A 12,557-nucleotide genomic window follows, 5' to 3' on the forward strand; every position below is an offset into this window, starting at 1 on the left:
TGATATTCTCAGGTAGCCGTTAAAAAAGGATGAAGTGAGCATTGTACGCTGACATGAAAAGATATTTGTGATGGATCTGACATGAAAAAATGGCGGTGGGATACTGATGTGTGAAATACTATACAGCAGTGAAAAGTGAATCAGTCAAAACTACACTTATCAACATGGATGAATCTCACAAAGTGTTGAACAATAGAAAAGAAAAGAGCAGGCTTCAGAATGATTCATGTAGAATGACTGTGTTTATGTGGTTTTAAAACATGCCACCCAATCCCACATATTTTTCCGAGACATCAACATGTGTGAAAAATAAATGCAGGCAATAAATAACAATAACAATAAAATAATAATGCACACAATAACTGAGAAGGCTGAAGGTCAGGTTCAGGACAGCAATTACCCCAAGGGGGTGGAGAAGATGAAGAGCATGGCAGGGAAGAGCAAACTTGCACTTCAACTATGTCAGTTCCGTTCTCTTTCTGAAGCTGAAGGTGTACTGGCTGCACATGGATATTGGCTGCCTTAGTCTTTAACTCTTTTTGAAATGACTGCAACATTTCCAAATGCGTTTCTGAGTAAGTGACAGAGCAATATATACAATGTAAGAACTCCGTGACTGTTCCGATAGATAGTGACAACGGCATTTATGAGAGCTGACAGGCTGCTGTGTGAGCACGATGCTTTCCACTCGAGGTTCCATTTTTCTCTCTAACAACCCGAAGAGATAAAGCCGGTACAAGTTCACCTTGCACATGAGAACAGCGAGGGCCCGAGAAGGGAGGTGGCTGTTCGGGGTCTCACAGGCAATCAGCCGCAGGCTGACCCTGCAGCACTAGACGTTCTGACTCCAGCCCCACACTGTGGTGCGCTATCACACCTCTTCAGGTAAAGAGCACTCGATTATTCTTATATGAGTACATTTTACTGGGAGATTCAAGACGATCCTACTTATACTGATTCCCTTTAGAAAGCAGGATTGAGCCCCGGCTGGTGTGGCTCAGTGGACTTTGTGCCGGCCTGCGAACCAAAGGGTCACTGGTTTGATCCCCAGTCAGCACACATGCCTGGGTTGCAGGTCCCCAGTGGGGGGCACGAGAGAGCAACCACACATGGATGTTTCTCTCCCTTTGTCCCTCTCTTCCTCTCTCTCTAAAAATAAATAAGTAAAATATTTTTTTAAAAGGCATCAGGATTGATGGACAGGGAGGAAGCAAGGCCATGCTTATATTTTATATGTTTCAGGTGTCCTTGCATTTCTCAAATAAACTATTTTATCAGAAAACATAATTTGAGGGTGTGGGAAAGAGGAAAGAGCGCAGGGAACAATGTCAGAAAGTGTTTAACTCTGCCCCAATTGGCTCTATGACCTTGGACAAGTCATCTCCTCCCTTTGAGCCTTGCTTTTTTTTTTTTCATCTATAAAAAAGTCCCGGACTTTTGGAGGTGAAATGCCATCTTTGCTGGGGTTGCGCTTTGTGGGGCATAAGTCACCAGCTCTACGTCAGCACTGTTAGTGTGGGCACAGGGGCAGGGGCAGTACCTGAGGCAGGAGACCGAGCCCCACTGCCCCCGGAGCCCACCTCCCACCTCCCCCCCTTGTCCCAGGAAGTCTTCCCAAAGTCCGGATGTACCGATCAGCAGCGTTAACGTAGCCACGGGTCCTCCTGCCCACCGGAGGGACTAAGCTGGTTGTGCTGGGTCCTGTCAAGCTGAATGAAAGGAATGGGTTGTGCTCATCAGCTCCAGCCTTTCAGCCAGGAGGACCTCTGGGTGCTGGTACCTATGGCCTGGCCCAGTGGCTGGCACATAGAAGGTGCTTATTGGATGGACGGATATGAATAAATAAATGGATGACCCAATGTGAGTGGGAGACAGAAACACAGTTTTCATTTGATCCCAGTTTTTATGTGTGAAATGGAGATGATGCTGAGACCTTCTCCGACCTTGGATGCAAGCAAACAAAGCTGATCAGCTCTGAGAATGGGAGGGAAGGTCTACTGTGTTCTGAGGTCAGTGCCAGGTCGCCTGTTTTGTTCACTCTGATTAACCCTGTGGTCACTAACCAGAGCAATTTTGCCCCCCAACCCTACCCCACCAGGGAAGATTGGGCAATGCCTGGAATCATTTCCTTGTGACAAGCAGGAGTAGGAGGGAAGTTGCTACTGACCTCTAGTGGATGGAGGCCAGCGATGCTGCCCAACATCCTCCAGGACTGTCCCTTTGCTACACCAGCCCAGGTGTAGAAGTCCTAGAATTAACCAGCATTCTTCAGGGTGGTCCGGATGTTTCCAGTTTGGGTTTGGGTTTCGTTTGGTGTGCTCGTTTTGCTACTGAAGTGCTGTGTCATCCGTTTTCCATCTCTGGCCCTCCAGTCTCTCTTGGGCGTGGTCTGACACCGTGAACTCTAGGAGCCATTGGATCCATACGATGTGATATTTAATTTTTGGTTCTGTCTGAGTTTGGGGCCAAGCAAACCAACCAGAGCAGGCTGGGCAGGCCGTTACTGTGGAGTGTGAAGGTACAAGAAACCACCACTGATTCGGACATTAATCATAATGATTGGAAGGTAGTTAACATCTTGTAGAACCCTTTACCAAAAATGTATCAACTGATGTACCCGCCAGTTCAGCCTCCTGCAGGTACTCACAATGAGCAGAGCCGTTGATGACAGAGGGATCATTCTCTCCGCCAGAAAACTGAATTCCAAAGGGGCGGGATGACTCAGACAGTGAACAAAATACTTCTGCAATTACAAATGTGTCTGTCAGCCTCTCCATCACACAGCGCTAAAGGCAGCCTTTAACCCCTGCTCTTCTCTTACCTTTTTGTTCACTTCAGAAAGAATTAAATATTTATCGTACAGATTTTGGAAAAATACCAAAAAGGAGAAGGAAGGACATACACCCCCAGCAGTCCCACCACCCAGAGGCAGCCAGGACCATCCAGTTGGGGTAGTTCCTTCAAGTCAAGACAAGTCTCTACGTTGTGAAGTATTTGAGTTGGTTGGTCCTGGTCATTTTCATACACGCCGCAGGGTTTTACATCTTGCTCAGTTCACGGAGCATCATAGCAGCAGCATCCCCCAGCTTCAGTTTCCTCCACATTGGTTCCATCACTTTGCACCTGCTGGATGCTAGGCTACCACTTGGAATCCATGCCTGCCCTAGCCATTCATTCTAAGCCTGCCTGGAATTTAAGACAGAGACCTTCAACCCCGGCCAGTGTGGCTCAGTGGGTTGAAGCATCGTCCCGTGAACCAAAAGATCATGGGTTTGATTCCCAGTCAGGGCACATGCCTAGTTTGTGGGTCCGGTCCCCGGCAGAGGTATGTATAAGAAGCAACTGGTCAATGCTTCTCTCTTCCATCAATGCTTCTCTCCCTCTCTTTCTCCTTCCTTTCCTCTCTCTCTAAAATCAACATACATGTCCCCCAGTGAGGATTTGAGAAAAAGACACCAAAGTTCAGTTTCAGAACTGTTGCATTTTTTACTGTAATGGGATGCTTCCCAGTCTGGTTTCCCATCTCCCCATCCTAGTTAGAGAAGAGAGAGATGTGCTTCCCCTCCGTCTAGACAGCAGAACAAACGCTCAGCCACCTTCAATGTTGCTCCATTCTCTGGGGAGAGAGGAGAGCAGCAGCAGGACGGACTCAGTGAAAGCTCCATCTGCTCTCTTTGATACCTGTATCAGCTACTATCGTGTGGTGTGTGTCTTCTTAACCCCCCGGGTGCAGGGCCCCCATCCTAGCGTGCTGACACTCCCCCGCAGAGCGCCAGTCAGTGGAAAGAGTGGGTACCCGACGCTTTCACTCACTGGTTGGTGGACAGCATTTGAGCCGGGCATTGAACGCACATGTTCAAGGATCAGCCCAATGTGACTGCAGCGACTGAACATTTTAAGGGCTTTGAGAAAGAGAAGTGAATTGAACTAACTCAGTGGTCATTGGGGCCCCCCGTATAAGTGTCCTATTCAAGCAAGTTCTGAAGTTGCTGGATCTCTGAGGCCCCAGAATGCAATTTTGACTGGTTCCCAGTAGGAACTGGTTTTGTGTGGCACTCCTCTGGCCAGCATCCTGGCAGAGAACAAGGGCTTTGGGCCTTGCAGGCTGCACGTACTGCAGAGCAGAGATACACACCCATCTGGCTTGAGCATGGCCCGGAGTTTGGAGCTGGCCAGGGAGGTTCCATCCTATCTCAGCCCCGAGTTGGAAACACCAGGGGCAGGGAGGTAAATGTACCTGGTGAACAGGCAACTCTCCTTGGCACTCAGCTTGTCAAAGGAAAAGGGCTGAGTAGTCTGCTGGACCTACTTCCTAAGGGGCTTCCAGGGCACCCCCAGTGATGTGAGTGGTGGCCACGGGAGGAAGCTGGTTATGGAATCTCTCTCTTGCATTTCCTTCCGCTCTTATTGGCTATGTCGGATCTCGAAGGGCTAGGATGGCCAGGGGAGGTCATAGGCCTTGGAAAGAGTCACCACCTGCTGCACATGCTTGCCACCTGCCACCCCAGGCACGCAGAAGGCAAACTGAATGAGGGACGCACGGGAGGTTAGGTGAGATGCCAAGTTCTGGAAATGAACTTGTGTGATAATAAGAGTCCCTAGAGAAGCTTTTGAATCTTCAGCGTTCAAGACCCACCCCCGGGGAGTCAGATGAGATGGGTCCGGCAGAGGAGACTAATGATGAGTACTGTAATGAGGTGGGGGGTGGGGAGTGCCACCTGGAGGGGGGGATTGATAGATGGCTTGCCCAGTGGAGATGCAAGCCGAGTGAGGGTGTAGAGAGAGGAGTTTCAGGGAAGAGGCTGCTTCAAGTTGAGGAGGAGAAAGTCGGTGATCACAATACCCCATAACTGTCTTTATAAAATTTTTATTTATTGATTTTAAAGAGAGAGAGAGATTGAGAGAGACACTGATTTTGCTGTGCCACTTACTGACGCATCCATGGGTTGACTCTTGTGTGTGCCTTAGCTGGGAATCAACCCTGCAACCTTGGCGTATTGGGATGACGCTGTAACCAACTGAGAACCCAGCCAGGGTTCTCCATAATTCCTAAGAGAGCTAGTAGCATGGCGTTTGACGTCAGGAAAATAAAGCTGGGCATCCAGCTTTACCCTGTGACCTTAGAGCACTAATTAATGTCCCAAAGCCTCAACTTGCTCATCTGCAAAATGGGAATAATAATTTCTACCTACTAAGGCTGAGAAAGAATTAAATGCATTTAAAAATGAGGAATGAAGAATTAAATGAGAAAACAAAGCATTTAGCACATGTCTAGCACACATTCAGCACTCAATAAAATAATCGAAAGTAAAGTGTTATAAATATTACTATTATTATTGGCCAAAGTCCACCAAGATGCTTTATGTCCTTTATAATCCTTTAATTACCTTCTTTCACACGAATTGTTTTCCTAATCTGTCTCTCCCTTCCTCTTCCTCTCTCTCACCTCCCCACTTGTGATCAGGGGGACATTTTTATGAAGGGACTAGTTGAAACCAATGTAGCCACTGGACCCTATAAAACTCACAAGTCAGTGTCAGGATCAAAGCCGGCACTGCGCCCTTTTATAAACAAGATTAACAAAAGACGCTATGAATAACTGCCAGTTACTGGATCTGTCCGGAAATCGACAGAGTCGGAGCTGGAAGGGCCCGCAGCCCTTACCTGGCCCCAGCAGCCCATTGGACACGGAGACAGGAGTCGGAGAAAAGAGGAAGCCTACACAAAGTTACACTAGGGGGTGGAGGCCAGAACAGGACCACCACCAGACCCCTCCCTTCCCTGGTCGCATCTGAGCTTTGCACACTGGAGCACGGCTGGGTCACAGGCGCTAGGTTTCCAGACCCTCATACTCCACTCTTTTTGCCCCGTCCCCTTCTGCTCACCCCGGTCTACAGAGAGCGCCGACACCGATCTTTTGATAAAAGTGACCCTGAGCATGGAAGCCACAGCCTTGGGGCAAACCCACATCTGACCCATTTCTATGAGGTAGGCAGAGCATCTCTATTACACAAAAGAGGCCTCATGGACTTGCCCAGGCTCCTGTGGCTTGTCACTGTCAAAGGCAGGATTTGAACTCTGAAGTTCAACTCTGAAGCCTCAACGCTTCCCACTCTCAACCAGGAAGCCCGTGTGGCCCCTGAACGCCCTTGGTCTGCCCTCAGGTTATCCGTGTGCCCGCTCTTCCCCACGCCCACACCTGCCTGGCGCTGCTGCCAGCCTGCCAGGCACACTGGCTGGGGATCAGTGTTACCCGGTAGGAACACGTGTTGGTGCCGGGCACCAAACTGTTGCAGCCTGTAAGAGGTTAAGCCACTGCCTCCAACTCGACGGAAGTAAATGAGCCTTTCCCAGGGCTTCGAAAATAAATTCCAATGGCAGTGCCGGAGGGCCCGAGACTGTGGCTGAGTGAGTGTCTCCCTGTAGAAAAGCGACAAGGACAGCAATCAGCCCTGTTTAACTCAAGATTGTCATCGGGCCTGTTCTCAGGACTCCAGCTTCCTGCTGAGCGGCGTGTTCCAAGGATGACAGTAAGAACGGTGACAGGTGCTAGGCACTCACTGTGGGTGGCCCCCCCTTGTACATGTATGTGTTTATGTTTTACATGTGTTAACCTACTGAAGGAGGACCACTCCAGGAAACAGGGAATTAAAGCCCCATTTTACAGCTGAAGAAACTGAGGCTCAGATAAAGCCGTTTGTCACCCTGCACCTGGCAGAATGGGTCTCAAATAAGTTCGTGAAGCTGATTTTTCAGGCCGCCATGATTCTACCAAAGGGCTGCCAGGGCCAGCCCTTATTTAAGATTACTGAGTGGTTTCACTTTCAAGACGAAAATAAATCAGAAGGCGTCAGCAGGGTGTACCCGGCCGCCGGGGCCTGGCCCCAACTGACCTCCCCACCTCACCAGCTTTCTTTGGAATTAGCTTCCACCTCTGCTCCCTGCCCCCTTGCATTCCTGCTGACCTCAGCCAGGCCTCATGATCCTGAATCCTCAAGTCTTTCTGTGTCTTCCACAAGGTCACTTATATATTATTCAGTAAAAAAAAAAAACAACTCTCAGTGTGAGGAGGGCGATCCAGCCCTGAGTGGGGACACGGAGCCTGAAGGAGCGAGTGTGCACAGATTACAGCCCACTCACCCTCTCAGCGGGGGTTCTTGTGCCGTGAACTCCCTCTGCCCAGCTGTGCTCGGTGGTCCTGCTCTGCAGAGGTGGGCGAGGGGCCTGTGCCCTCTGTCCTGGTAGTCTGCAAAGCTTCCCTCTTTCTAAGTATTTATCGCACCAAATATGATTATTACTACTTTCCTATTCTCTATCCCAGTTCATATACAACTAGACAACTCCTGGGCCCTCGGTTTCTGGGGCCCTAATGCCTAGCCCAGGCCCGGCACGGTCGACCCTCCATCTCCATGGCCAGCAAAAAGAGAAAGGGAGAGAAAAAATGAAGATGGAAAGGGGATAGAGAAGGAAAGGTGGGAGGAAGGGAAGGAGGCAGCCCCATGTCTGCCCATCGGCTCTGCCAGGGCCCAGAGGAGCCTTGGGAGCTCCTCAGGAGGGCTCCCCCCGGAATCTGAGAGAAGGGGGAGGACCCTAACCCCACAGCCCCAAGCTAACTGGTAGCTTTTCTCCTCTCCCCAAGATGCGCCCCTGGAGGGAGACGCTGGTCCTTCTGGTACTTACCTCCTGCCCTCGGGAGCCCTAGGGAGCACCCTTCCGAGCAAAGTCAGCCTGGAAGAGAAAGCGACAACTGTCACCCTGAGTCCAGCGCAGTCGGAGGAAGAGCTCCAGGACCCGGAGCTGGAAGGGGCAGTCCCCTCTGTGCACCCAGAGCCCGCGGCCCTGTCCACACGGCTTCCGGAGGAGCCCAGCACCAAGCTCACCTCCCCCCCCAGGAGGAGGCTGCCTTCGCTCAAGCAGGCGAACTCCTCCAGGAAACAGCTGAGACCAAAGGCCGCCTCCGCAGCCCTCCTCCCCAGGGTGGGGTCCCAACCTGCCTCCCCAGGCCTGGGTCTCCTCTCTTCTGCCACGAGGAAGCCTGGCTCACCGGGAGACCCCGATCCGGTGACCTCCACGGGTGGGGAGACCCTTCGGCTGCCATCGGAGGAGCCCCTCTGGCTGGACCGGAAGGAAGGTGCGGTCCCCACAACGCCTGCGCCCCTGCAGATCTCTCCCTTCACCTCGCAGCCCTATGTGGCCCACACGCTGCCCCAGAGGCCGGACCCTGGGGAACCCGTGGTGCCTGATGAGGCCCAGGAGGCTCCTGCTGAGGACGCCAGTCCGATGACCTTGATGGACAAAGGCGAGAATGAGCTGACCGGCTCAGCCTCGGAGGAGAGCCAGGAGACCACGACGTCCACCATCATCACCACCACGGTCATCACGACAGAGCAGGCCCCAGGTATGCAGCCCGGGTCCTGCCTCCTGCGGCATCCATGAGGCACCCAGGTGGGCGGGGCCTGGGGCAGGGCCTGGGGGCGGGGCAGTCCGGGCCCCACCATCGTTTACCATCTATTAAACACTGGTCAGAACAGTGCCCAGCAGCAGGTGGTGAGTGACCGTCCGGTGTCAGCTGAACACCTCTGAGGTTCTGACTGAATGCTTTCCCCCAGCTCTCTGCAGCGTGAGCCTCTCAGACCCCGAAGGGTACATCGACTCCAGCGACTACCCGCCCCTGCCCCTCAACAGCTTCCTTGAATGCACGTACAACGTGACAGTCTACACCGGCTACGGGGTGGAGCTCCAGGTAAGCGCAGAGGGGCGCCCCCAGCGGCTGCCTCTTCCAGCAGGAAGTCTCAGGAGGACCGTGAGGATGCAGGCTCCCGTTAGCATCCTCACTCGTCTGGTCCTCTCCTTGCCCCAGCTGGGCACACGTGAAGGGAAGGGCATGCTGATACCTCGTGAGGCATTATACCTAGAAGGAAAGTCTCCTGATGCCCTTCATATCTCAGACACACACACACACACACACACTCAGGGAAGCCCCCACCTAGTTCGTTCCTTTTTGTAAACTTTTGCCTATAAACTCAGATGAAAAATGAAGGTGATGCCAGGCTTCAGACACCTGGATTTTGGGGTCTCGGTTCTACCAGTTAAAGCTGCATGGTGTTGGGCAAGGGGACTCTGCCCCTCTGAGCCTCAGTTTCCCCATCAGTAAGATAAAGAGGACAATGTGGCTACTTCACAGAGTTGAAGGGAGGAATAGATATGACAATGCATAGAGAGCCTTCAGCCCAAGGGAACACTCGGTGTGTATCGCCAACTGCGCTCACCCTGGTTCTAGACCCTCCCCACTGACCACCCCGTAGAAGTCCTCTTCAAAATGGACTGGACAGACGAGGCTGGGAGTGGTGAGCTGTCCCATGGAGGAGAAAAGTGGGGTGGCGTGGGAAGAAGAGGCTGGTACCACATGGTGGAAGACCCTTTTAGGCCGAGGTCAGAGGTCTGGATACGTGCCCTTTCCGTGGCCCAAACGTGACTCAGTTCCTCTCTGTCCGCCCCTGACCGCCCCCAGGTGAAGAGCGTCAACCTCTCTGAGGGGGAGCTGCTCTCCATCCGCGGGGTGGACGGCCCCACCCTGACCGTCCTGGCCAACCAGACGCTCCTGGTGGAGGGGCAGGTCATCCGAAGCCCCACCAACACCATCTCTGTCCACTTCCGGACCTTCCAGGATGACGGCCTCGGGACCTTCCAGCTGCACTACCAGGGTAGGCTCGGGCCGAGGCTGACGGGATGTAGCTGCCTGCCTCAGTTTCCCTCTGGAAACTGAGGGTTCTCCAACTTTTACTCCCAGGGTCCCCCTGGCAGTTTGGTAAAACCTATAGACCTCTTCTCAAAATGACGTGTGTAAGAGCATAAAAAATGATGTCAACTAAAAAGGAAACCAATCATAATGAATTACAGTTGTCAAAATATTGTTTTAATCACTGATACCATAATCTGTGTACCTCTTTAACACATTAAATATTAAAATCTCCTGGCAGTTCTGATAATCACTGTAATTTCAAAGCACTGAGGAGCATAAGAAATACGTGAAGCTATCCATTAGGACGGGAAAATATCTGTGGTTTCTCTCGGTGACGAAGTCAGAGAGTCCATGGGTATGTTGCAGTTTGTCCCTACACTCATGGCTGAAGGAAGCACTGCAGTGCAGTTAAATGTTCGTAAGGATAAGAAAGCCACATTTCCCCATTTTCAAGTTCACGGACTGCGTTTGATACATGACAGTCTGTGCTCTTCGGTGCAGGGCCTGGCCACCAGGGTCCCTGTCTCTTTTCCCTTCTGCATCATTGCTTTCTTTCCATTTCAGCTGCTTCTGAATCGACCTCCTTTTACTTTCTGCTCGTTTCTCTCTTTCCTCCCTTCCTTCCACCTTCCTCCTCTCTACTTCTGCATTTTCTTGCTCCCTTTATTTCTCCCCGTCCCCCTCTCCCTCTCCTCACTCCCACCCTCCATTCTGTCTCCTTTCTCTCTTTCTCTCCCTCATTTCCCCAAGGTCCCCCTTCCTGGCCAATTCCCATGGCCTCAGCTTACTTCCCGTCACCAGAAGCTCCTCCTGCTTAACTCTGCAGATATCTGAGTGGAAAGTGGAGTCAGTAACCAGCCATGTGGAAATTGGGGGCCATCTGTGTTCACGTCGGGTGGGCCAAATATCTGGAAAAACAATTCCTTTTTAACTTCTCTGAAACAAGTGGATGGCTGTATATGGGAGTGTTCATTTCATCCCAACTTTTCAATATTGTTGTCTTTGCTAATTAAAAAAAAGGGGAAAATCCTTGTTGAGCCACACACGTGGGTACGGAGAGCGCAGGTACCCCGTGCTGCAGGAGAGACCCGACCGCAGTGTGGGCGGAGCTAAGAGGAATTTAACGTCCTCTTAGGAAACCTGAGGAACTCGACAGAGCCCCACGCCACCCCCCCACCCCCGTGCAGTGGGCGCCACCCATGTGCCAGACATTTTCCACGTCACCCTCACCACCTCTGGGGAGGTGGGGACAATTGTCCACTCCACCAGCAAGGTTATGGAAAGTGGTCTTTAGGGCACCGCATCACTCTCTCAAAGTCACACATTGTCCAAGCGATGGGGTAAGAATGTAAATTCAAGTCAGTCTCCCTCCAAAGCCCAGCCACGTACCTCTCCTCTGACATTTCCCGAAGAGCTGGCTATTCTCATTCAGGTCTGAGAGTCTGCATTTTTCACAGGCTTCTGAAGCATCCGTGCAGGTGGGACTAGCCCTACAAGGGCAGTCTTGTGCCTTCTTTCCCCGGGGAGAAGGCCGTTCGAGGTCCATGTGGAGAGAGGCTCACATGAGGCGTGGGAGCTTTTTTCTCCCCCAACCTGCTGACTCTGGTCAGCCAGGGCAGGGAACTTTGGACCACGTGACCCCCGTGTAATCCACGAGAGACAGACACATTCTCCCCCAGTTCCCCCGAGTCTCCAGAAGCCTCAGCTTCCCTTCTCCGCACATGCTGGCCCCCAGGAGTGGGTCACATTCTCGTCGCCACCCTCGGAGGGGTGACTGTCTGCCTCTGCGTCTCTTTCCAGCCTTCATGCTGAGCTGCAACTTCCCCCGCCGGCCGGACTACGGGGATGTCACAGTGATGGACCTGCACTCGGGCGGCGTGGCCCACTTCCACTGCCACCCGGGCTACGAGCTCCAGGGCGCCAAGACGCTGACGTGCATCAACGCCTCCAAGCCCCACTGGAGCAGCCACGAGCCCATCTGCTCAGGTACACTGCGGCCTCAGCCGGACCACGCTTGCACGGTTCCATGGGAGGGGAGAGACCAGCCCCCGGGGCATTAAGACCGACCTGAGGCTTAGGCTCTTTCCCCAGGGGACAGACTGCTCCCAGTACAGACCACACATCACGTAAAACGGGCCATTCGTGACATCGCGTGCACTCCCGTGCTGTGCAACCATCCCCACCGGCAGTTCTAGAGCATCCTTATCACCCCCACGTGGGCCCTCTGCCCCCATTAGCAGCCGCTCCCCATTCTCTCCTCCCCCACCACCTGGCAGCCACCCACATGCTTTGTGTCTGTGAATTTGCCTCCTGTGGACGTTTCCTGTAAATGGGATCACACGGTACGTGATCTTTGGTGACTTGCTTCTCTCACTTTGCGTATTGTTCCCGAGGTTCATCCTCATCATACTGTGTACCGGAACTTTCTTTCTTTTTTTTTAATGGCTGAATGATGTTCCATTGTTAGATAGACCACATTTTATCTGTTCGTTCATTGGTAGACATTTGCACTGTTTCCACTTTGGGCTCTTAGGAGTACCAGTGCTATGAATCTCTGTGTGAAAGTTTTGCGTGAGCGCGTATTTTCATTTCTCTGGGGTATGAGGAGCAGAAGTATGACCCGGAAGTAGAACTGCTGGGTCACACAGTCATTCTACGTTTCACTGTTTAAGGAACCGTCAAACTATCTTCCACGGTGGCTGCACCACCGTTTTACATCCCCACCAGCCATGTTCAAGAGAACAAATTTTCTACATCTTCACCAACACTTGGTTATTTTCCAGGGTTTCTTTTTATTATTATAGCCATCCTAGTA

At 52.0% G+C, this 12,557-nt stretch overlaps 1 protein-coding gene across 2 annotated transcripts in view; it reads left to right on the forward strand.

Moving 5' to 3' along the window:
* The window catches only part of SEZ6L (seizure related 6 homolog like), a 166,527-nt gene that overhangs the window by 100,245 nt on the left and 53,725 nt on the right, over positions 1 to 12,557 (forward strand). For both annotated transcript variants that reach the window (XM_053669851.1, XM_053669852.1), the window contains exons 2-5: positions 7,640 to 8,398; positions 8,610 to 8,743; positions 9,512 to 9,704; positions 11,543 to 11,728. In XM_053669851.1, coding sequence (XP_053525826.1) covers positions 7,640 to 8,398; positions 8,610 to 8,743; positions 9,512 to 9,704; positions 11,543 to 11,728 — 1,272 coding nt within the window. The remainder of the gene's footprint in view (positions 1 to 7,639; positions 8,399 to 8,609; positions 8,744 to 9,511; positions 9,705 to 11,542; positions 11,729 to 12,557) is intronic.

This window comes from Artibeus jamaicensis, unplaced genomic scaffold (genome assembly GCF_021234435.1).
Source record: "Artibeus jamaicensis isolate MK-2021 breed Jamaican fruit bat unplaced genomic scaffold, CSHL_Jam_final contig_525, whole genome shotgun sequence".
Taxonomy (NCBI): domain Eukaryota; kingdom Metazoa; phylum Chordata; class Mammalia; order Chiroptera; family Phyllostomidae; genus Artibeus; species Artibeus jamaicensis.